The 25,326-nt window shown below is 43.5% G+C and overlaps 1 protein-coding gene across 3 annotated transcripts in view; it reads left to right on the top strand.

The window, feature by feature from the left end:
- Positions 1–11,982, top strand: part of LOC130295970 (dnaJ homolog subfamily A member 1-like) — a 34,590-nt gene extending 22,608 nt beyond the window's left edge. For all 3 annotated transcript variants that reach the window (XM_056547338.1, XM_056547340.1, XM_056547339.1), the window contains exons 2-8: positions 1,762–1,896; positions 2,565–2,754; positions 3,991–4,095; positions 6,493–6,720; positions 6,944–7,174; positions 9,964–10,064; positions 11,331–11,982. In XM_056547338.1, the coding sequence (XP_056403313.1) occupies positions 1,762–1,896; positions 2,565–2,754; positions 3,991–4,095; positions 6,493–6,720; positions 6,944–7,174; positions 9,964–10,064; positions 11,331–11,555 (1,215 nt within the window). In that variant the 3' untranslated portion in view covers positions 11,556–11,982. The remainder of the gene's footprint in view (positions 1–1,761; positions 1,897–2,564; positions 2,755–3,990; positions 4,096–6,492; positions 6,721–6,943; positions 7,175–9,963; positions 10,065–11,330) is intronic.
- The last annotated feature ends 13,344 nt before the right edge of the window (positions 11,983–25,326 follow it).

Here is a 25,326-nt window from a genome sequence, read left to right as displayed (position 1 = left end):
TCCCTTCTGTACTGCATGCTGGGAGTTGTAGTGTTCACAGGCTTTGTACTGTAGTTTGAAGGGTGAACGTTTTCGCCCGACATCTTAATCTAGCTGAACCCCTTGGAACATGGGTGGTCATGGTGATACCGATCATCTGTACATTATTGAATTTAATTTAATTTATTAAAAAATTTTACATGTAATTTATTTTTATTGAAAATGTTATTTTTCATCTTGTTTTTTTTTTCCGCTTTTTTTGTTCCTTTTTTTGCGGCTGTTTTTTTTATTTTTATTTTATTTTTTGCGGCTCTTATTTATATTTTTTCGTCTTTTTTTTTTTTTTTGGCTGTTTTTAAATTATTATTTTTTTTTTTTGCGGCTTTATTTTTTATATTTTTTTGCAGCTTTTTATTTTTTTGGGTGGCTGTTTTGCTTGCGGCTTTTTTTATATTCTTTTTTGCGGCTGTTCATATATATATATATATATATATATATATATATATATATATAATATTTCTTTTATATTTATCAAACTCTTTTTTGCCAGAAAGTTAAATAGATTTGTAAATTACTTCTATAAAACAAAAATCTTAATCCTTCCAGGATTTATTAGCTGCTGTATGCTCCACAGGAAGGTTTTTTGTTTTTGTTTTTTTCTTTTTGAGTTCTTTCCAGTCTGACCACAGTGCTCTCTGCTGTCACCTCTGTCCATGTCAGGAACTGTCCAGAGCAGGAGAGGTTTGCTATGGGGATTTTCTCCTTTTCTGGACAGTTCCTGAGGTGTCAGCAGAGAGCACTGTGGTCAGACAGGAAAGAAATCCAAAAAGAAAAGAACTTCCTCTGTAGTATACAGCAGCTAAGTACTGGAAGGGTAAAGATTTTTTTTTAATTATTATTATTCGAAGTGATTTTCAAATCTGTTTTTATTTTTCTGGCACCAGTTGAATTAAGAAAAAAAAGTTTTCCTCCGGAGTGCCCCTTTAAGACCACGTTCACAGTTGCGCTTGGAAATTCCATTGCATTGTTTTCAATTGGATTCTGCTGCACCGTGCACATGGCGAAATTTCCGCAACAGGTGTTTCCGCCACGGAAATTCACGATCCGGTGATTGATGAGAGAATGAACATGTTTGTTCTCACGGCGGAATTTTCCGTTGCAGCAATTTCAATTGGATTCTGCTGCCCTGCGCACGCGGCGGAACTTCCGTGGAAATGCCGATTCCCATGCGTCTACTTTTTCTGCAGACTGCGCTCGGCAATGCTTTGCCGTCTATGAGATGGCGCATTTCAGAGCGGTCCTAGCGCCTGTTGGAACATTCAAATGTAAGGAATGTCCGCCAGTGTTTTCCGGACAGACATTCCGCACGTTTTAGGTTGTGTGAACAAATCTGCTCAGAAAAGAATTGCCGTCTATGAGCGGCCCTAGTGCCGGCAGGACATGTAAATTAGATTTGCTGACTGTCTGCCCGACATTCCGCATATTTTGCGCTGTGTGAACATAGTCGTAAGGTGCCTCCCGTGCCCTATTGATTGAAGTGATCCGCCCGGAGTCGGGTAGTATTTTTGGATGGCGAGTTTTCTGACTCCATCCGTTTTTTTTTAAATTTAATTTAATTTTTATTTTTTCACACAAAAAATCTGGAGCGCCAGATGACGAATACCGTAATATGGGTGTATTTCCGGAGTAGTGTTGTTTTTATTGTTTTTTTTTTTCGTACAGCGCACACCACATCTCACAATACTACACGTACTCATGGTACTTTGTGATGTCTTTCCGCAGAAAATGGTGAAGGAAACGGCGTATTACGACATTCTTGGCGTCTCTCCGGCTGCGTCCTCCGAAGAGATAAAGAGGGCGTTCAGGCGTCTGGCCTTGAAGTATCACCCGGACAAGAACCCCAATGCCGGTGAAAAGGTAAGATGGCGGCGGGTCTGTGGGGTGTAATGTGTAGCGCTTACAGCAGCGGAGCACCGATAGCTTGTTGGGCGCTGTTCACACTTGCGTTTCCGTGCGTTCACATCGAGGATGTGTGCAGCCGGAAAACCGCCTCCTGCCAGATCCACGCCGTACCCTATTGATGTCTGAGCCGCACAGGGTCACGGAGTGTCTCCTTTTAGCTCATTTATTTTATTTACTTTTTATATCTAGATCTATAAATATATATACAGTGACCCCTCGACCTACGTTGGCCCCGACATACGATCATTTCAACATACGATCACTCAGAGGCAGCATCAACATACGATGCTTTTGTATGTCGGGGCCATCGCATAAACGGCTATCCTGCAGCGTAGACTGCTTCAGCTGCCACCCGATAGCCGTTTACGGTGCCCCGTGTGGTCCGCTGACGATCACTTACCTGTCCTCGGGGCTCCGGCGCGTCCTCTTCAGGATCCCCTGCATCGTCGGCGCTCTCCATCGTCGGCGCTCTCCATCGTCGGCGCTCTCCATCGTCGGCGCTCTCCATCGTCGGCGCTCTCCATCGTCGGCGCTCTCATCCTTACCCTCTATAATCGCATGGGCACCTTTTCCCCAAATCGTGCAGCCCTATTACCGGGTATGAATCGTTTTTGTTTTTGCAGTTCAAGCAGATCTCTAAAGCCTACGAGACCCTGTCGGATTCCCGCAAGAGAGACCTGTACAACCGCGGAGGAGAGTCGGCGCTGAGAGACGGGCGCTGCGACAGGAGGGGGCGCCACACCTCGCCCATGGATATATTCAACATCATCTTTGGTGGCAGCCCTAGCGGTCAGTCCCAAGGAGACCGGAGAGGTAAGGAACGGCGCGGCCCCGGACTGCTGCCTCTACTCTGTGACACTATTATGGATAATCGGTTCTAGTATTTCCCCTGCAACTACAGCACTATATCCCATTCTCATTTTTAAAGGGGTCATCTAGGAATGGAAAAAAGCTTTTTCTTGCAAAAAAATTATAAAAAAACAGCGCCACGCCTGTCTTCAGGTTGTGTCTGATATTGCAGCTGGGCTCCAGAGAACTTAAATGGGTGCTCTCATTAAAGCTAATTTTTGCTTTTGCACTCCTTATGGTAAATAAAAAAATATATATATATTTCTAATGTACTGTTGTTTAAAAAAATGAAGTTTTCTATATTTTATTTGTGTTTAAAAAAGCTGCCACTAGGTGTCTCCCTACTTGTCCAGAGTACATTTCCCCCCATCTCTTGCACACACTTTGGACTCCTGCAGGCCTGCCAGAAGTCCAAAAATAGGAAATGCAGTCTGGAGTGCTTAGGGGTGTGTTGCAGCCTTAGCCGATCATAGCTCATCTCACACTGAACTGCTCTGGGCTATGTCTAGCAGAGTGAGGGAGGAAGTTCTCCCCTGTATGGCTTCAGATCACTCCACAGCCTGCTGGGAAATGCCCCTTCCCAGTCTGTGAATCTGTCTGAGCAGAAAATACAGAGCAATATCAAGGTAGAAAAGTAACAAATAATAATAAAATAAAGGCCGGGGGTGGTTTATCATGATGGGGGCAGTGACCTGGGAGGATTATAACATTTACCACAAGATTAGCCCCCTAGGGATCCCTGGGCCAACTTATAGTTATACAAAAAACCTACTTGGGGAAATAAATCCCCTCAGGGTAAACCCTGACTGAAGATCCCTTATAAATGTAATTTTTATTTAGACTTATTAAAATTTTAAATTTTTTGTGTAATTCACATTTTTTACCTCTAGATGGCAGTGGAGTTTTAAACTCTCAACGCTGTGATCAGCTGATCACTGAGTTTTAAACACCACTGCCATCTAGTGGTAAAAAATGTGAATTACACAAAAAATTAAAAATTTTAATAAGTCTAAATAAAAATTATATTTATAGGGGATCTTCAGTCAGGATTTACCCTGAGGGGATTTATTTCCCCAAGTAGGTTTTTTGTGTAACGATTATAACATTTAACAAGTTAATGAGGTTCTCTTTAAAAGTGATGATTGGGACTCTCTGGATCCAATGGGAATGTTACATCCGGCTTCTCTCTCCTTCTATTAGGGAAGACGGTCACCCACTATCTCCCAATCGCCTTGGAGGATCTGTACAACGGGGCCACGAGGAAACTCTCCCTCCAGAAGAACGTCATCTGCCCCAAGTGTAAAGGTGAGAATGAAGCCGCTGAATCTTCACAAACCAACATGGCGGCTGTTGTGTCGTTCTGATCGGAAGCTCTAGATCGGTGTTCTGCAAATCGGGGCACTAAATCTCTGCCATGTCAGATCTACTAGTACAGCCTGGCATAGGCAGACTGCAGTGCTGGTGGTAGCAGAAGAGTCCATAGAAAATATTAAAGGGGTACTCCGCTGCTCAGCATTGGGAACAAACTGTTCCGAACGCTGGAGCCGGGAGCTTGTGCCGTCATAGCCCCGCCCCCTCATGACATCCCGCCCCCTCAATGCAAGTCTATGGGAGGGGCAACTGGAGCCCTTGGAAAGCTGAACTAATTTACGCAGACTAAAGTAATCAACAGCCGATCTGCGAGGTTCGCTACAACCCAATTTACTGTAAGTTCGCTCAACTAGATTAGAAATCTTAATGTTCCACTTCTGACCCCTATAACTTTATTTTTTATTTTTATCTCTTTATTTTTATTTTTTTCCTGTATATATTAATGTATGAGGGCTCATTTTTTTTTTTTTTTTTTTTTGTGCGGTGATCTGTAGTTATTATGGAGACCATTTTTATGGAACCTTTTTCATAGCATTTTCATTTTATTTATTTCTTTCCTGTACATTATATGAAGTGACCAAAAAAAAATTTCTGGACTCTGGAATTTTTTTTTACGCTAAAATTTTTAGCCTAAAGTCTATCTGCGTGTTATACACCAAAAAGCCGCTGCAGATCAATGATTTAAAGCAGGCACTTTAAAGGGATATTCCAGGCCAAAACTTTTTTTTATATATCAACTGGCTCCGGAAAGTTAAACAGATTTGTAAATTACTTCTATTAAAAAATCTTAATCCTTCCAATAGTTATTAGCTTCTGAAGTTGAGTTGTTGTTTTCTGTCTAACTGCTTTCTGATGACTCACTTCCCGGGAGCTGTGCAGTTCCTATGGGGATATTCTCCCATCATGCACAGCTCCCGGGACGTGACATCATCATTTAGCTAGTTAGACAGAAAACTTCAGAAGCTAATAACTATTGGAAGGATTAAGATTTTTTAATAGAAGTAATTTACAAATCTGTTTAACTTTCCGGAGCCAGTTGATATATATAAAAAAAGGTTTTGCCTGGAATACCCCTTTAAATCAATGAACTGGAGCGGCTTTTGCAGGTGCAGAGACCTGCCAGCTTCTCTCCCCCTGCTGCCACCGCTTCTCTCCCCCCTGGCGTCCCCTGCGTCGTTGCTATGTGCTGAGTGGCGCAATGAAGAGTGACGTCACTCGTCATTGCGTCTCGCAGCGCATAGCAACGACGCAGGGGACGCCACACCGGAGGCAAGAAGCAGCGCGGACCCGACCCCGGCAACAGGTAATTATACAACCGGGGATCGGGGAGGCAACGGCGTTGGTAATGGGTGCCGATAGCCAGGGGGAGAGAAGCGGCGGCAGCAGGGCTCTAGACCCCAGGAAAGGCAGGAGGAGAGAAGCGGGCAGCGATGACCTCTCTCCCCCTGCCTTTCCCGGGGGCTTCTGCGGGGTCAGAAACAGCCTATCAGGGTATACACATGCGCACACACCCTCATTTTACCAAGGATATTTGGGTAAAAAACTTTTTTTACCCAAATATCCTTGGTAAAATGAGGGTGCGTGTTATAGGCCGGTGCGAGGTATATATTTTAATAGTTTGCAAAAAAAAATTTGTTAAATGATCAAAATACACTGATCAATGTTTCTCCATAGGAGAGCATTGATCAGTGCTATCGGTGCTCCATTGCTTCAGCCTAGCATAGTTGGAGCACTGATCGGACGGCAGGGAGGAAGGTAAGAGCCCTCCCGCCATCATCTCAGCTGATCGGGATGCCGCAGTCCCGATCAGCCCACTGAGCTAGCTGGTCTAAAGGGTTAATGCCGGACATCAGCCCGATTGGTGATGTCCGGCATTAGCCATGGGTCCCGGTTGCTGATAGCAACTGGGACTCACTAGGTATGATGCGCGTCATACAGTGGCAGCCCGCAGTGTGTGTGTATTATATTATATATTTTATTTAATTTATATTTAATTATGTTATGTATATTTTTTATTATATTTTATATATAATTAGAATATATTTTTTATATTATATTTTTATACATAATTAATTATAACACACGTCCATTTGCGGGAAGGGGTTAAGGGTCTATTCACACGACAGACTTTGAGTTTGTGGAATTCCGCCTCAAATTAAACCCCATAGACTTCTACCGGATTCCGCAAGCAAATTCTGCTGTGTGAAAAGATCCGAACTCTCAGCCCCTTATACGTTCTAGGAGGGGATTCTAGAGACGTTACAGCAGGACTGCGATGTGTTAAGTGGATATTTCTTAAATTAACTCTTTAAATGGCGATCTGTTCTTTAGGCTCCGGAGCGCGGCATGGGGGAGAGGTCCAGTGCCCCAAATGTCATGGCAGCGGCATGGAAACACACATCTTTGGGCATATGCCAGGAATCATGCACTCCCTGCAGACCACGTGCTCAGAGTGCCACGGGGTGGGCGAGCGCATCCGCTCCCAAGATCGCTGCCGGGGCTGCAATGGCAGGAGGGTGGTGCGGGAGAAGAAGATCCTGACCGTGCACGTGGACAAAGGTGAGAACTGGGGGGAGGTGGCAAATTCTACAGTCCCTACGAATGGTGTCCTGCTGGGAGTTGTAGTCGCACATGAGTTGCAGGTGACTTTAAAGGGGTATTCCGCCCCTAGACATCTTATCCACCTAACCAAAGGATCACGGGGGACCCCTATCTTTTGAATAGGGGATAACATGTCTAGGGGCGGAATACCCCTTTAAGTGCAGAGTTTGGTTCTCTGCAGGAATAAAGAACAGACATAGGATGACCTTTCGCGGGGAAGGAGATCAGTCCCCAGGACTTCACCCCGGAGATATCATCATCGTCCTGAAGCAGAAGGAACACCCCGTATTCCAGAGGAAGGGCGACGATCTGATCATGAAGATGGAGATCGGGCTGGCGGACGCCCTGTGTGCCTGCAGGCAGAAGGTCCAGACGCTGGATGGGAGGACCATCCTCATCACGTCCACGCCAGGTACAGTATATAGGAGGATGTAGAGGACTCCCCTTAAAGGAACACTCCACCTAAAGGAGCTACAGACGAGAAAGCTGTCTCCTGGACTCACTGACCAGTGGCATTTAAACAGTTAAATACCGCTTAATTGGCGTTCAGTGGGATGGACCTGGATGATGTCATTAAAGAAAAAAAAGTTAAATAAAAATTCTAATAAACCATGTTGAACCCCTTATGGACAATGGATGTAAATGTACATCCTGATGCCCTGGTACTTGGCGCCCCCGGATGTACACTTACGTCCTATACATGAAGCAGGTGCTGCTCTCTTCATGCTTGGTGGGTCCCGGCTGCTATTGGCCCACTCTAATGCCCGCCATTAACTCCTTAACGACGCAGGACGTATATTTACGTCCTGCGCCGGCTCCCGCGATCTAACGCAGGGTCACGCGGTGACCCCACGTCATATCTGGTCGGTCCCGGCGGCCATCACTGGCTGGGACCCGCGGCTAATACCCGACATCACCGATCACGGTGATGCCCGGTATTAACCCTTCAGACGCGGCAATCAAAGTTGATCGCCGCGTCTGAAGTGAAAGCTTCCCGGCAGCTCAGTGGTCCTATTTGGGACCGCCGCGGTGAACCAAACAGCTTGCAGGACACGAGGAGAATCCCTACCTGCCTCCTGCGTGTCCGATCGCTGCATGACTGCTCCGTGCCTGGGGTCCAGGGGCGAGAACACTGATTGATGCCATGCTATTGCATGGCAGGGATCAGTGTAGGAAATCAGTGTGTGCAATGTTATAGTCCCTATGTGAGCTATAACATTGCAAAGAAAGGAAAATAGTGTTAATAAATGTGAATTAACCCCTTCCGTAGCAAGTCAGAATCACCCCCCTTTTCCGATTAAAAAAAAAAATGTTACTAAATATAAATATAAACATATGTGGTATGGCCGCGTGCAGAAATGTCCGAACTATAAAAATATGTTAATTAAACTGCACGGTCAATGGCGTACACGTAAAAAAATTACCAAAATCCACAATTGTGTATTTTGTCACTTTTTATACCATAAAAAAATGAATAAAAAGCGATCAAAAAGTCTGATCAAAAGAACAATGGTACCGATAAAAACTTCAGATCACAGCGCAAAAAAAGGAGCTCTCCTACCGCCCCATATGCAGACAAATCTAAGTTAGAGGGGTCAGAAGAGAACATTTTTAAACGTATACATTTTCGTGCCTGTAGTTGTATACCGTATTTATCGGAATATAACCCGCACCCCCATTTTAATAGAGAAATTTTAAGTAAAAAAAATACATATAAGACAAATGACAGACTAAATGCCAGATCAGCTTTGATTTTGCATGAACTTCAGTTTGGTGTCCCCTTCCAGAGCCCCCATCATTCTTCCCCTGCGGTCAGTGAAGCGGGATGAGTGACGTCCTCCGGCTGCACAGCGTCAGGGATGTCGCTCATCATCCGCTGCAGCCGCCGCTGGTCAGTGTGGCCGCAGCAACCGCAGCCATTGGGATAGTCACAGCGGCAGTGAATGAGTGACGTCCCTGATTGTGCAGAGGACGTCACTCATCCTACTTCACTGACCGCAGCCGACACCGGACCTGGCCTGCCGAGCGCGGCTAGGTAAGGAATATAAAAAATAAAAAATACAATAAAAAGCAGGGGGGAAAGGGAGGAAAAAAAAAAAAAACAAAGCGGGCGCTGTGCGCTGGTCACCACTTTAAATCAGTGACAAAAAGATTTATTGGCGTATAACACGCAGGCAGACTTTTTGCCTTGAATTTAAGTTTTATTAACGAAAAGAAATTCAAAAAGAAAAGAACTTCCTGTGGATCATTCAGAAGCTGATAAGTACTGAAAGGATTTATTTTATTTTTTTTAAATAGAAGTAATTTACAAATCTGTTTAACTTTCTAGTCTCAGTTGTTTGGTGGAAAACTTTTTTTTTTCTACTAAGAGTACCCCTTTAAAGGGGTATTCCAGGAAAAAACGCTTTTTTTTATATATACATATCAACTGGCTCCAGAAAGTTAACCAGATTTGTAAATTACTTCTATTAAAAAAAAATCTTAATCCTTTCAGTACTTATGAGCTTCTGAAGTTAAGGTTGTTCTTTTCTGTCTAGGCGCTCTCTGATGACACATGTTGCCCAGTTTAGAAGCAAATCCCCATAGCAAACCTCTTCTAAACTGGGCGGTTCCCGAGACACGTGTCATCAGAGAGCACTTAGACAGAAAAGAACAACCTTAATCCTTTCAGTACTTATGAGCTTCTGAATTTAAGATTTTTTTTTTTTTTAATAGAAGTCATTTACAAATCTGGTAAACTTTCTGGAGCCAGATGATATATAGGAAGAAAAAAAAAAAAGTTTTTTCCTGGATAACCCCTTTAACCCCTGAGATGCCATGATAAATACTGATCACCGCATCCAAAACATTATGGAGGCTTTTCTAGGCCCAGACCTTTGCATAGCGCTGAATAGTAGTGAACATTAAAAAAAAAGTAAAACAAATAGTAAAAACAAGTTTAAAAACAAAAATGTGATCAAGCCCCTCCCTCAATAGAAATTTAAATAGTTCCCTTTTTCCCATTTTACCCAAAAATTGTGTTTAAAAAAATAAATAATTAAAGAAATGGTATCTCTGTGTGCCTAAATTTCCAGACTACCTATACATATATCCCTGTATATGGAAAAATAAGGAGAATAAAAAAAATGTAAAAACCTAATACTGAAAATGGGCTCAGTCATTAAGGGATTAAATAACACGTGTTTGTTTTTCGTCATGCAGGTAAAGTGATCAGACCCGGTGACGTCATGTGTATCCCAAAAGAAGGAATGCCCGTGTATAGAGACCCATTCGAGAAGGGGAATCTCCTCATTCATTTCCAGGTATGTTCTCTGCTATAACTTAAGCTATGGAGCGCTGAACTGTAGCATATAAGGTAGTGTTTCTCAACCAGGGTGCCTCCTGCTGTTGCAAAACTACAACTCCCAGCATGCCCGGACAGCCAACGGCTGTCCGAGCATGCTGGGAATTGCAGTTTTTCAACAGCTGGAAGCACCCTGGTTAGGAACCACTGCTCTATAGTGTCTGCATACGGATATATAAAGAAACTGTTTGTAGGTTGCTGGTGCAGTGTCCCAGTACAGATCAAGATACCTGGAACGTGTTGGTTGTTGGATAGCTGCACTGCGTTTTCTACGTGTCACTGCGATCGTTGATGTTGACTGTCCGGGCATGCTGGGAATTGTAGTTTTGCAACAGCTGGAAGCACCCTGGCTGGTAAACATTGGGATAGGGGATGTGTCTGATCATGGGGGGGGTGGACCGACCACTGGGGACCCCCTACAATCTCCTGTACAGGGTCCGGCTCTCTACACTTACCATTCTCCTGAGCGTTTTGGACCACCCCTTTGGAGACAAGCATGAGTGATGGCCTACTCAGCCAATCACTCAATCACTGGCTGAGATGGGTTCCCTGACTGGCTGAGCAGGCCGCCACACGAGCGAGTCTTCAAAGGTGGGATTCAAAGCACCCAGGGGAGAAGCTGCTGAATAGTAAGCGCAGAGGGAGAGTTGGGCCCTGTACAGTAGACTTTTGTGGGTCCTAGCAGCCCAAACCCACTGTGATCAGACACTTATCCTCTATCCTGTGTTGTGTTTGCCAAAATAGGGGTTATCCAGGAGTAGAAAGACAGAGCTGATAACATAAAAAAAACTGCACCACCTCTGTCCTCAGGTTGTGTGTGGTATTGCAGCTCAGTTCCATTGACGGACCAGGGTGGTGCTGTTTGTAAGAAATTAGCTCTGTTTTTCTGTTCCTGGATAACCCATTTTAAATGGTACCTGTCATTAGTAATAAAAATAATGTTCTAGATTAGCTTATTTAGATACATTTTCTAATACATTTTGTAACTTTGTATTAAATTAACCCCTAAAAGTTTGGCCACTAGGGGTCCTTCTTCTGGTTCTGCTTGCAGTCCTGATAGCAGATTGTCTCCTGCAGCAAACGTCAGGAAATGCAGGTGGAAGCTCAGCACAGTGTATAGAGCTGAGGGGTGTGTGTGTGTGTGTGTGCGCAGTTTCAGCCAATCACAGCCCATCTTACACTGAACTGCTCTCGATATGTAAGGATCTCGATTCCTATATTACAGGTAAAGTTCCCCGATCCTGGCTGGCTTCCTATAGACAACCTGAAACAGCTACAAGAACTATTCCCGTCTCGATCTCAGCCGGCCCTGCCAGGAGACACTGAGGTGGTCACCCTGTCAAACTACGACCCTCACCAAGACCAAAGCCATCGGGGCAGAAAAGAAGCCTATGAGGAGGACAGAGATGATGAGTCTTACCACCGTTTGATGCAGTGCCAGACCTCCTAGTCCTCTGCCCGGGATCAACTTCATGGGATCTGTCCAGAAACCCAACAATAAGATTGTCTTGAGATGGTGTGGCGGAGCATTTCTGCTTGTAGCCGCGAGCGCTGCTTCCTTAAACGTTACACGCTGGTGCAGTGTCCCAGTACAGATCATGACACCTGGAACGTGTTGGTTGTTGGATAGCTGCACTGCGTTTTCTACGTTGTTACACGCATCTTCTCCGGGAGACCAAAGGCTTTAGCCCAGCTTGCCCTTCTCTGGAAGTGTCCAGCGTTCAGATGGTGCTACCTACTCGAGGACCATGACCAGAAGTAGTCATGAGATGTTGCCTGTAAATAGATTAAAGGGGTACTCCACTGGCCGGCGTGGCACTAAACGTTCCGAACACTTTTTTTCACACTGTGGCAGGTTGGCCACGCCCCTTGTGATGTAACGGACACGCCCACTCAATGTAAGTATATGGGAGGGGGCGTGACGTCTGTCACGCCCCCTCCCATAGACTTGCATTGAGGTGGCGTGGTCGTGACATCACAAGGGGGGTGTGGCCGACCCACACAGTGTGTAAACAAGTGTTCGGAACGTTTAGTTCTACGCCGGCCAGTGGAGTACCCCTTTAACTCTTCGTAGCACTTTAGTATAGGTGAGTGATTTGGAAGACCTGATCCATGACCAGAACCTAAAGTGCTTCTCCGGAGCCCGCTCCGTTCTGCTGCGTACAGCCGCTCACCGCTTCTAATCCACTAAACCAGCCTCGTTCTTATTTATTTCTGTCTGGATGATGCATTCCGCTGTAGGTTTGGTTTTTGTCCCGGACTCTCGTTTCGAGCCAAGAGAACGCGGTGCCTGTAGCTACAGAGGGAGGAGGATAGACGAAACTTCAGACCAGGGGTCTCCAACCGGGAAAGCTACAGGCCGGAGACCACTGCCATAGACCTTACCAGGAGCTGAGGACCATGAGGTCCCTATTGACCTCCCGACTACTACTTTTTTTTACATTTCAGAAGTGCAATACTGCTGATACGTAGCGACCAATGAAGTTTCCGCTCCGGAGGCATTTACTGATCTGATCCTACATCCTGAGGAACACCTTGTCACAATGTGAATAAATCTTGGTCTTTAATATTGTGTGTTCCCTTCTTAAAGTATACCTGTCATATCGGAGAAAAATAATGCTTCAATAAGTTACTCCAGTGTTTCCCAACCAGGGGGCCTCCAGCTGTTGCAAAACTACAACTCCCAGCATGCCCAGACAGCCGAAGGCTGTCTGGGCATGCTGGGAGTTGTAGTTTTGTAACAGCTGGAGGCTCCCTGGTTGGGGAAACACGGATCATACATGTCTTTTCTATGGGTCTCTCTTCTGTACTTGGCTCAAAAAATATCATTTTTATTTTTCTGCTGCTCACTCATTCCGACATACACTGCTTAGGAAAGGGCGTGTCCGAGGCAAGCACTGAGCCCGCCCTCACTCACTATGCATTCACTTCCTCCCTGAGTTTTCTGTACTGGGTCTCTTCATCCAGTCACTGCAGGCTGCTCTGTAACCCCCTCCTCTCTGTTTTCATGCTGCAGTCTGATAGGACAGGAGTGAGCACGGAGCAGTGCTAGTCCTGCCATCACTTCCTGGACTTTGTCCCGGCCTGTGCTTCAGCTAGGACAAAGATGATGCTGCAGCTGGACAGGATTATGTTCTGGATGGTATGGGGACCCCTAGTGGTCTATAAAAAGAAGTTATTAGAAAGGTTAAAAGGGAGGGGTACTCCGGTGGAAAACATTTATTTGTTTATTTATTTATTATTTTTATAATTTTTTTTTTTTAAATATATTTTGTTTAAATTAACTGGTGCCAGAAAGTTCAGTTGTTCAGGGAAGGAAAGGAATCCGTTTATTCACCCATGGTGCAACGCGTTTCACAGTAGGGACTGCTTCATCAGGTGTGAAGCAGTCTTACAGTGTAATGCGTTGCATCATGGGTGAAAAAACAGATTCCTTTCCTTGTGCTGTGTGTCCGGCGCCCTCTTACTCGCGTAGTAGGTTTGGAGGAAGTTTTTACATTGTGGCTTTTAATAGACGTGGAGCGGATGCAGCCACCTTGATCTCACACTCTGTTCTATGGTTACACTTGGTGTGTAACTTAAAGGGGTACTCCGCTGCTCAGCGTTTGGATCAAACTGTTCCGAAAGCTGCGGCTGGTGCCGGGATCTTGTGACGTCATAGCTATTACATCATGCGCTGCCGGCTCCAGCGTTCGGAACAGTTTGTTCCAAACGTTGACCAGCAGAGTACCCCTTTAATGGGGTAAGCACTACCTTACCCTTACTTTATTATGTTATAACACCACAGAGCGCCGTCTTTATTTTGTTTTAGCATTTACATATTAACACATGCATATTAATATACATAAAGGTCTTGGGGCACGTTACCACACTGACTTAAGTATTTTATTTTTTATTTTTTTTTCAATTTTAACTAAAATTAAATGCAGGGTTATTTTTGCAAGAATTTATGGTTCACAATAGGTAATTTTCTTTCTATATATCCTGAAAAAAACTACTCGCATATTGCATGATAGCGATTGCTGCAGCAAAGTAGAAAATGATGGAAACTGCTGGAAAAAAAAAAACTGGTCTAAAAATGTCTATTTTGTATGTACACAGTGACCTCACCAGCAGAATAGCGAGTACAGCTCTGGAGTATAATACAGGATATAACTCAGGATCAGTACAGGATAAGTAATGTAATGTATGTACACAGTGACCCCACCAGCAGAATAGTGAGTACAGCTCTGGAGTATAATACAGGATATAACTCAGGATCAGTACAGGATAAGTAATGTAATGTATTTACACAGTGACCTCACCAGCAGAATAGTGAGTACAGCTCTGGAGTATAATACAGGATATAACTCAGGATCAGTACAGGATAAGTAATGTATGTACACAGTGACCTCACCAGCAGAATAGTGAGTACAGCTCTGGAGTATAATACAGGATATAACTCAGGATCAGTACAGGATAAGTAATGTATGTACACAGTGACCTCACCAGCAGAATAGTGAGTACAGCTCTGGAGTATAATACAGGATATAACTCAGGATCAGTACAGGATAAGTAATGTAATGTATGTACACAGTGACCCCACCAGCAGAATAGTGAGTACAGCTCTGGAGTATAATACAGGATATAACTCAGGATCAGTACAGGATAAGTAATGTAATGTATTTACACAGTGACCTCACCAGCAGAATAGTGAGTACAGCTCTGGAGTATAATACAGGATATAACTCAGGATCAGTACAGGATAAGTAATGTATGTACACAGTGACCTCACCAGCAGAATAGTGAGTACAGCTCTGGAGTATAATACAGGATATAACTCAGGATCAGTACAGGATAAGTAATGTAATGTATGTACACAGTGACCTCACCAGCAGAATAGGGAGTACAGCTCTGGAGTATAATACAGGATATAACTCAGGATCAGTACAGGATAAGTAATGTAATGTATGTACACAGTGACCTCACCAGCAGAATAGTGAGTACAGCTCTGGAGTATAATACAGGATATAACTCAGGATCAGTACAGGATAAGTAATGTAATGTATGTACACAGTGACCCCACCAGCAGAATAGTGAGTACAGCTCTGGAGTATAATACAGGATATAACTCAGGATAAGTAATGTATGTACACAGTGACCCCACCAGCAGAATAGTGAGTACAGCTCTGGAGTATAATACAGGATATAACTCAGGATCAGTACAGGATAAGTAATGTAATGTATTTACACAGTGACCTCACCAGCAGAATAGTGAGTACAGCTCTGGAGTATAATACAGGATATAACTCAGGATCAGTACAGGATAAGTAATGTATGTACACAGTGACCTCACCAGCAGAATAGTGAGTACAGCTCTGGAGTATAATACAGGATATAACTCAGGATCAGTACAGGATAAGTAATGTAATGTATGTACACAGTGACCTCACCAGCAGAATAGTGAGTACAGCTCGAGTATAATACAGGATATAACTCAGGATCAGTACAGGATAAGTAATGTAATGTATGTACACAGTGATCTCACCAGCAGAATAGGGAGTACAGCTCTGTATGTACAGTGGGGATCAAAAGTTTGGGCACCCCAGGTAAAAAAAACTTGTATTAATGTGCATAAAGAAGCCAAGGAAAGATGGAAAAATCTCCAAAAGGCAACAAATTACAGATCAGACATTCTTATAATATGTCAACAAAAGTTCGATTTTATTTCCATCATTTACACTTTCAAAATAACTGAAGACAAAAAAAATGGCGTCTGCAAAAGTTTGGGCACCCTGCAGAGTTAATATCTTGTACTGCCCCCTTTGGCAAGTATCACAGCTTGTAAACGCTTTTTGTAGCCAGCTAAGAGTCTTACAATTCTTGTTTGAGGTATCTTTGCCCATTCTTCCTTACAAAAGTCTTCCAGTTCTTTGATATTTCTGGGCTGTTTGTCACGCACTGCTCTTTTAAGGTCTATCCATAGATTTTCAATTATGTTGAGGTCAGGAGATTGTGAAGGCCATGGCAAAACCTTCAGTTTACTCCTCTTGATGTAATCCCCCGTGGATTTCGAGGGGTGTTTAGGATCATTATCCATTTGTAGAAGCCATCCTCTCTTTAACTTCAGCTTTTTCACAGATGGCATCAAGTTACCATCCAAAATTTGCTGAAATTTTATTGAATCCATTTTTCCTTCTACTCGTGAGATGTTCCCTGTGCCACTGGCTGCAATACAACCCCAAAGCATGATTGATCCACCCCCATGCTTAACAGTTGGACAGAGGTTCTTTTCATTAAATTCTGTTTCCCGTCTTCTCCAAAAATACCTTTGCTCATTCCGGCCAAAAAGTTTAATTTTAACCTCATCGGTCCACAGAACTTGTTTCCAAAATGCATCAGGCTTGTCTATATGTTCATTTGCAAAGTTCAATCGCTGATTTTTGTGGTGAGGACGTAGAAGAGGTTTTCTTCTGATGACTCTTCCATAAACACCATATTTGTACAAGTATCTCTTTATAGTGGAATAGTGTACCACAACTCCAGTGTCTGCCAGATCTTTCTGGAGGGATTGTGCAGTCAAACGTGGGTTTTTAATTGTTTTTCTCACAATCCTGCCAGCTGTTCTGTCTGATATTTTTCTTGGTCTTCCAGATCTTGCTTTAACTTCCACTGTTCCTGATGACTGCCATTTCTTAATTACATTCCGAACAGAGGATATTGACATCTGAAAATGTTTTGCTATCTTCTAATAGCCTTCTCCAGCTTTGTGAGCATCAACTATTTTCAGTTTCAGATTTCTAGACAACTGCTTAGAAGAACCCATGGTGCTGATTGTTGAGGCAAGGTCAGATGAGTCTGGGCATTTAAAACCTTTCAGATTGACATCTCCTGATCTTCTCAGATGATTGAGAACAATCCATGACACTGGCAGGTCTCAGCTTTGCAAAGGGGGCAGTGCATGCTGTAAATTCTGCAGGGTGCCCAAACTTTTGCAGGCGCCATTTTTTTGTTTTCTGTTATTTTGAAAGTGTAAATGATGGAAATAAAATCTATCTTTTGTTGACATATTATAAGAATGTCTAATCTGTAATTTAATGCCTTTTGGAGATTTTTCCATCTTTCCTTGTCTTCTTTATGCACATTAATACAAATTTTTACCTGGGGTGCCCAAACTTTTGATCCTCACTGTATTGTATGTATGCAGTGCTAAAATGCAATACTGAAAATGGTCACCAGGTGGCAGTATATGACCACATTCTGTTGATGTAATGCCTGTGCTGCCAGAACAATCCTGCAGTCTTCACTTCCTACCCTTTCAACACCAGCTGACAGGACACAGGCATGCTGGGACATATAGTGTTCATGGGGGGGGGGGGGGGGGGGTAGTTTTGCAACAGCTGGAGAAGCCACAGATTAGAGGTCGTTGCTGTAAGGAGTCTCTGATGCGGTGTTTTCCAAGCAGGGTGCCTCCAGCTGTTGTAAAACTACAACCCCCAGCATGCCCAGACAGCTTTCAGCTGTCTGGGCATGCTGGGAGTTGTAGTTTTACAACAGTTGGAGGTACTCTGCTTGGAAAACGCTGCTGTGATGAGATCTTGGCCAGTCGTGGAATGTGCTTTTAGTCATCACTATGTCGGTGAAGCAGAACTGTCACTCCACCCCCCCCCCCCCCCCTCCAGTTCAGATGATTCCCAGAGTAATATGATCGCAACGCACCCACCTGTGAGACCGAAAACCATCTCTCACCAATCCATCCCGCCCCTAGGGGAAAAGTCCTACGGAAAAAAAATGGCACCAGCTCTGTCTGTACTGAACCTTGTTTCAGGGAGGAAACCATCAGCAAGTTACTGTTAATGGATCTGATTAGAGATGAGCGAACTTACAATAAATTCAATTCGTTATGAACTTCTCGGCTCGGCAGTTGATGACTTTTCCTGCATAAATTAGTTCAGCTTTCAGGTGGGCTGGAAAAGGTGGATACAGTCCTAGGAGACTCTTTCCTAGGACTGTATCCACCTTTTCCAGCCCACGGGAGCACCTGAAGGCGGAACTAATTTATGCAGGAAAAGTCAGCAACCGCCGAGCCGAGAAGTTCGTGACGAATCGAATTTACTGTAAGTTCGCTGATCTCTAGATCTGATATTCATACAAACCAATAATAATCTATAAGTAACGTAATCTATTATCAATCTCTAACAATAATTAATCTAATCTCTTTATTATTTCATTATCATGTTTTATTATTTTTATTTTATTATAATTTTTTTGTGGCAAAAGGGTATATAATAAAATATGTATTAGAAGAATGATATTGTAACCTTTTATATGAAAAAAATGTCTCAAATCTATTTCATTTTATTATTTTATTATATTCTTTTATTATTATTTCATTTTATTATTTTATTATATTCTTTTATTATTATTATTTATTAAATTATCACTGTTTTTATTTTATTTTATCAATTATTTAATTTTTTTTTTGTGGGAGGAGGGTATATAATAAAATATATGTATTAGAAGAATGATATAATTGTAAAATTTTGTTCAATTTGATATAGAAAAAAATGTATCAAATTTATTTTATTATTTTGATATTTTTATTATAATTATCATTGATTATATTATTAATTTTACTCTCATTTATATTTTTTTTATTACATTTTTTTTTGTGGGAGGAAAATATGTAATTGAAGAATGATGTAATAAAAAAAAATTCTATATCAAATTTTACAATTACATAATTCTTCAATTACATATTTTCCTCCCACAAAATTTTTTTTTTATAGAAAATATAAAAATAAATGAGTAAAATTAATAATATAAAAACAATGATTGTAATAATAAATAATAAAATATTATAAAATATCAAAATAATAAAATTAGATTTTTTTTCTATATAAAATTTTACAATCTAATCTAGTGTAAGACACATCAAATGCAGCAATCCTACTTGTTGATTGTTTCCGGTGGGTGGGGGGGGCAGAGCTTTGTTCAAAGGGGTACTCTGGAGGAAACAAATGTTTAGGAAAAAATTGGTGCCAGAAAGTTAAACAGATTAGTAAAATATATTCTATTTAAAAATATGAACTCCTTCCAGTACTTATCAGCTGCTGTATGCTCCACAGGAAGTTGTGTAGTTCTTTTCTGTCTGACCACAGTGCTCTCTGCTGCCACCTCTGTCCGTGTCGGGAACTGTCCGGAGCAGGAGAGGTTTGCTATGGGGATTTGCTTCTGCTTCGGACACATAAAGGAAAGATCATCTTTATCAATTCCATTCCTGTCTCTGTAGTTAATATCTGCAGTTAAAAACCTGACCGTGTGAACATAGCCTAAAGGGTTTTTTTCTTTTCTAGAAGGTTCTAGTCTTGAGAAAAGGCGATCACTATTAGATGGGTGGGGCTTAATTCCTGACAATCGCTGCAATCGTCTGATCGGGCCGCCATGGCCACTTAATTGTTTACACAGCGCCATAGGTTTTGTAGTGGTCACATCTGGTACTGCAGTTAAGTCCCATTGAACTGTCATATGTGGCTGCACTGAATAATCAATAATCAATGATGTGACAGCCTCATCAATCAGTTGATCAGTGGGTGGGGTGAAAAGTTGGACCCCTCCATTGCAATGACAGCCTATCCTATAGCTATATCAAAGTCTTCGAACCACCCCCCTCCCTTTAAAGGGGCGTCTATAAATAGAAGACCAAGCTAATTTCTTCCCAAAATAGCGCCACTCCTGTACTCAGGTTGTGTGTGGAATTGCAACTAGTCTCCATTCACTTCAACGAAACTGAGCTGCAATTCCCCACACAACCTGAGGACAGAGGTGATGCTATTCCTGGAAAACCCCTTTTACAGGTTTACTCCACTGCCCCAGCAATTTCGTTCCAAATGCTGGGTGTGGCCTGTGGGGGTTGTGACTTCACAGCCACACCCCCTGTAATCACTCCACGCCCCTTCAATGCAAGTCTATGGGAGGGGGCGCCACGCCCCCTCCCATAGACTTGCATTGAGGGGGCGTGGTGGGACGTCACTACCCCCGCACCCAGTGTTCAGAACAAAATGTGAATGCCACGCCCCCTCCCATAGACTTGCATTGAGGGGGCATGGCGTCACAACCCCCGCACCCAGTGTTCGGTACAAAATGTTCCAAACACTGGAGCAGTGGACTAACCCTTTAAAGATGCCCCTACAATATATCAGAAAGTCCTAATATACTTTTTCAAATGATGGGAGTTGTAGTTTTGCACCAGATGGAGATCCACAGGTTGGGATAAACCATAGTGCTCTATTGTGCGCTATTCTTTGACCTCGGATGAAGGTTTCCATTCTGTTCTCGCACTCTGGCATAGACATTACCGGTGAGTTATCAGGGTCAATGTGGTCCATCTCAGCCGAGAAAAACAAAACCCTTGAATGTATTTTTGAGCGTCGGCTGTATGATGGCGGGGGCATCGGGGTCGATGTAATTGTGCAAGTCATCATGTCGATTCCTGTGCTGATGTTTAATGGTCTTTTTCAGTCATTACCGATCCCCCAGAGCAGATGTTCTCAAGAGGAACGTGGACTCAAGGCTAACAGGGATGAATTTTAGGGCGGGGGGGGGGGGGGTTGTGGTTAACCCCAACGCTGCTCCTCCAGTGTTAGGCGATCTTCATACTTTTATACTTGTAGGGCTGCTATAGCTCTATCCATAGCTTTATACAGTGAAACCTCTAGAGAAGACCCCCAAAATTGTGAATCTTTTATTCTACTATAGTGCGTTTGGCACCTCACAATTGCATCATGGGGGTCCCCATAGGTCTACTAGGTCACTAGGAACATTTTGGTGAACAGATAATCACCATGACATACTAGCGGGTGTCGGCCACAGATAACAGCCGCCACTGGCCAGGTATGAAGAAGTTAGGCTCCCAAGCCAGCTCCATACTCACTCGACACCCAGCAGCCATACATTTATGGCAGTTGGGCATTAACAGGTTAAAAATCTTTATAGTTTTGTTAAATTAACCCTTCAGAGTGGTGACTTTTGTGCCTTTTACTGCTGTTATTAAGTCTCCTCCATGGTGCATATCCATTTCTTATTTTCTCTATTTCAGGGGATGAAACCAGAAGTGGGCTGTTTGGCAGTAGAACACATTTAGTTACTTCCTCCCTTAGTTGCCTGTGCAATCACGGCATAGAACATTCTCCTCTTTGCAATGTCATGACATAGTGTTGGTAAAAGTGCGCTGAACAGACTGGCACTGTGCTTGAGAATGATATAGATGTATTCACACACACACTAGATCCACTGCGGATTAGAAGTTATAAAATATACAGCGGTAGATTTTTACAAGGCAATAAAAAAATACGTAATTGCCTTGTAAAATCTGCAGTTGTGGAGCCGCAAATGCGAATTGTACAACTGCAAATCCGCAACTCTGGATTTTACAATTTCAACTCCGCAGCAGATCATGTATGTGTAAATACACCCTTACAGTACACTACTATAGATTACATTTGAGGGGAGAAGGGGTTACTGATGCATTGGGTTTACAAGGTGCCATGTAAGCAGAACAGAAATAACAAGCCGCACAGCAAGGAAGGGGGTTACACTAATAAGATTCTGATGATAAGCCAACAGAATAAGGGGAGAAGGGAGAATGAGATTAGATATAGGAGACTGTATATGCACAGCAGTAGCAGCACAGCAAGAAAGAGGTGACACTCAGCACTGAACTACTGCTAAAGACAAGATTGTAGACTGAAGGGAGGGGGTTAACATAAAGAAGGCAGCACTGTGTACATAGAACAGCAGCACAGTAAGGAAGGGGTTACACCAAGCACGGAATAGCTCCTGAAGACAAGCCCACAGACAGAAGGGATGGAGAAATTAGATAAAAGAGGCAGCATTATGTACAAAGAACAGCAGCACAGCAAGGAAGTGGTTACACTAAGCACTGACCTACTGCTGAAGACAAGACTGCAGACAAGGGATGGAGAAATTACATAAAAGAGGCACCACTGTGAACATAGAACAGCAGCACAGCAAAGGAAGGGGTTACACAAAGCACTGAACTACTGCTAAAGACAAGACCGCAGACTGAAGGGAGAGTGAGTTTAGGTAAAGAAGACAGCACTGTCTACATAGAACAGCAGCACAGTAAGATAGGGGTTAACTTGTATGGACAGTGCAGATCCTTAGGAGAACAGACACAGTTTTCAGGGGAGGGGTTTACAGAGCAGCCTGCAGTTATTGGCTGAAGAGACACAGCACAGCGGACTAAAGGAGGAAGTGATTGCATGGTGAGTGAGGGTGGGCTCAGTGCTTTCCTTGGACACGTGCCTTCCTGAGCAGTGAATGTCAGAATGGGTGAGCAGCAGAAAAGAGGGATTTGTGAGACAAATACAGAAGCTAGACACAGAAAAAGACATGTGAAGCATCTGCATGACCTAGTGAGGAACATATAGAAGTATTATATTTTTCTGTGATATGACAGGTACATTTTAAGCTTTGACTGCAGTAGAACTGATCATCCACTAGGGGCAGTAATGACTCTGGGTTTTATATTTGCTGACTGTGAGTTTCCCATTAAGGCAGGCTGGTTCTTGTAGTCTTCCTCCAGCCGCTACTTATGTTCCTGAAAGTCCGCTGTGATGGAAAGTGAGAACTTTAATCCCTATCAATCCTTGTTTGCCGAGGAATTAAATCCGCACTGTTTCCATTTTCAGCCTCTCAGCAGAAATATTTGAGCCGAAATCGCGGCCAAACCAAAAGCAATTTGTTTGAATTATCCTGGAAAGCACAGAAAAAAAAAAAAACCTGTCTCCGTATGGCAGCGTTTCCCAATCGGGGTGCCTCCAGCTGTTGCAAAACTACAACTCTCAGCATGCCCGGACAGCCTTCGGCTGTCCGGACATGCTGGGAGTTGTAGTTTCGCAACAGCTGGAGGCACCCTGGTTAGGAAACACTGCAGTATCTGATGATTCTTCTCGGCTTTTAAAATCTAGAACACTGTCCCTTATAAAACGAGCCTCATATGGGTCTAATTGTACTTTATGACATCACTCATTTTACCACAAAATTAACAGTAAAAAAAAAAAAAAAAAAAAGCAACATTATTTGGGGGGGGGGGGGGGAGGGTGTTCGGGGCGATCCGGACCACTGCAACACCAACGACCATTTAAAGGCCATCTAAAGGGTTAATTGCCGCGGAATCCCCTGGGTATTGATTACAGGGTGTACAGAGCCGGATCACGTAAGGAACCTATACCTGCCTAAGGACATACTCTACTACATCCTAGGACAGGAAAGGGTTAAAAAAAAAAAGACTATTTCTATTGAAAAAAAAAAAAAGGAATTTTTTTGCAGTTTTTCTGCCATTTGGTCCAATTTTTTTAAGTTGTAAAAAAATATATATATATATTTTTTTTTTTGTTTCCTGTTTTTGACCATCTTATTCTACAGCAAATGTTGTTGCCAACCAGGTGGACTGATTTGGGACCAAAAATATTCCCTAAAAATACTCCCAAACAATATTCCCAAAACAATATTTGGTAAGTCATTTGAAAGTTTTTTTTTTTTTTTTTTTTTGTAATTGGCTTAAAAAAATAAAAAAATAAAAAATATATATATACATAAATAAAATAAAAATAAAAGGCTCACTGGCCAGGTAGCGAGTGTTGACCACCGCACGAAGTGGCGGACGAAATGCCCCCTCAATCCAACTTTATGGCAGAGCCGGAGATTGTCAAAGGCAGCGCTCCGACTCTGCCATAGAGTTGTATTGAGGGGGCGTGTCGGCCGCCGCTTCGCGCTGTGGTCAACACGCCCCCTTCCCGCGGGCCGCCCCCAGCGGTCGGACCCCCACGATCTCAGACTTAGCCCCTTATCACATTTTCAAACCACTGGAAATCTCCTTTAAGAGCAGGATGGGGAAATAATGATTTTTTTGGGTACCATTGATCCCCCCCCCCCCCCCCCCCCTCTTTGTTAAAATTAAGTCGCAGAGAAAACTTATCCTGGTGGTTTATAAAACGTTCCAACGTGTGAAAACTCCTTAAGGAAGGATCGGATCAATCTTCGTAGGAAGTTTATAAGCCCCTGTACTGACTGTTTCTACAGGCCGGGCCGGCAGCTTCAATAGACATCACACACAATGTGGCTTCCCTGCCCCGGGGGCCCAACACTCAACTACAACTGACCTCGGATTGACAGCTGAAACTAAGCAGATCCTGATGTGACGGGAGGGGGTCCGCCCTGGAGAGATGAGGAGGGCAATAGGAGGCCAAGAGGGAAATCGCACATTTGCTCCCAATCTTTATTTTTTCTCATGGGGGCACCCCGGTCATGACATTTTATTTATATAGTTTTTTAGATAATACAAAACAGTTTGGAGTTGAGGTCAACATTGGGCCAACCATGGAGACCCTAGGGCAGGATACTTGGGAATTGGTTTATAGCCTCCCAGTGTCATCACTGACAAAATAGAGCAATGGACTTGAGAAAGTGACCTCCCCGACCTCTGGCTCCAGGGTAGCAAAGGGGAAGAAAGGCAACAAAAGTCAATCCACCTTGGCTTTGAAGTGGAACTGGTGGAAAGTTCAGGTTTATGAGCTGGAAGTCTGTGTCTCCCGAGGGGGAATGTTGAGATTTACGGCCCTTTACGATCCTGGGTGCCATATGTATCCAGATCTGCCATAAAGACCATTGTCTGAAAATAGCCGTAACATTACTGGAGGCCTTATGTAAATCTCAGCTGTTTAAGCCCCATTTCACCCGACCCTGGTGGAGAAGTCAGGTGGAGGCCAGAGCTTCTGGTCACCTTCACAGCCCCAGATGCGACGATGGAAGGTCAACGTTCAATGGGTTCAAAGAGCTAAACAAGACATATTGGACGTTATCATGGTCAGACCGGTCTACACATGTACACTTTAAAGGGGGTACTCCGGCACTAAGACATCTTATCCCCTATCCAAAGGATAGGGGATAAGATGCCTGATCGGGGGGGGGGGGGGGGGGTCCTGCCGCTGGGGACACCCGTGATCTTGCACCCAGCACCCCGTTAGAATCAGTCCCCGGAGCATGTTTGCTCCGGGTCTGATTACTGGCGATCATGGGGACGGAATGTTGTGACGTCATGGCCCAGCCCCGTGTGACGTCAGCTGTCACGCCACCTCCCATAGGCTTACATTGAGGGGGTGGAGCCGTGATATCACAACGCTCCGGGGACTGATTCTAACGGGGTGCTGCATGCAAGA

The sequence above is a fragment of the Hyla sarda genome, chromosome 11, assembly GCF_029499605.1.
Source record: "Hyla sarda isolate aHylSar1 chromosome 11, aHylSar1.hap1, whole genome shotgun sequence".
Lineage (NCBI taxonomy): Eukaryota > Metazoa > Chordata > Amphibia > Anura > Hylidae > Hyla > Hyla sarda.
This window is presented reverse-complemented; position numbering and strand designations above follow the sequence as displayed.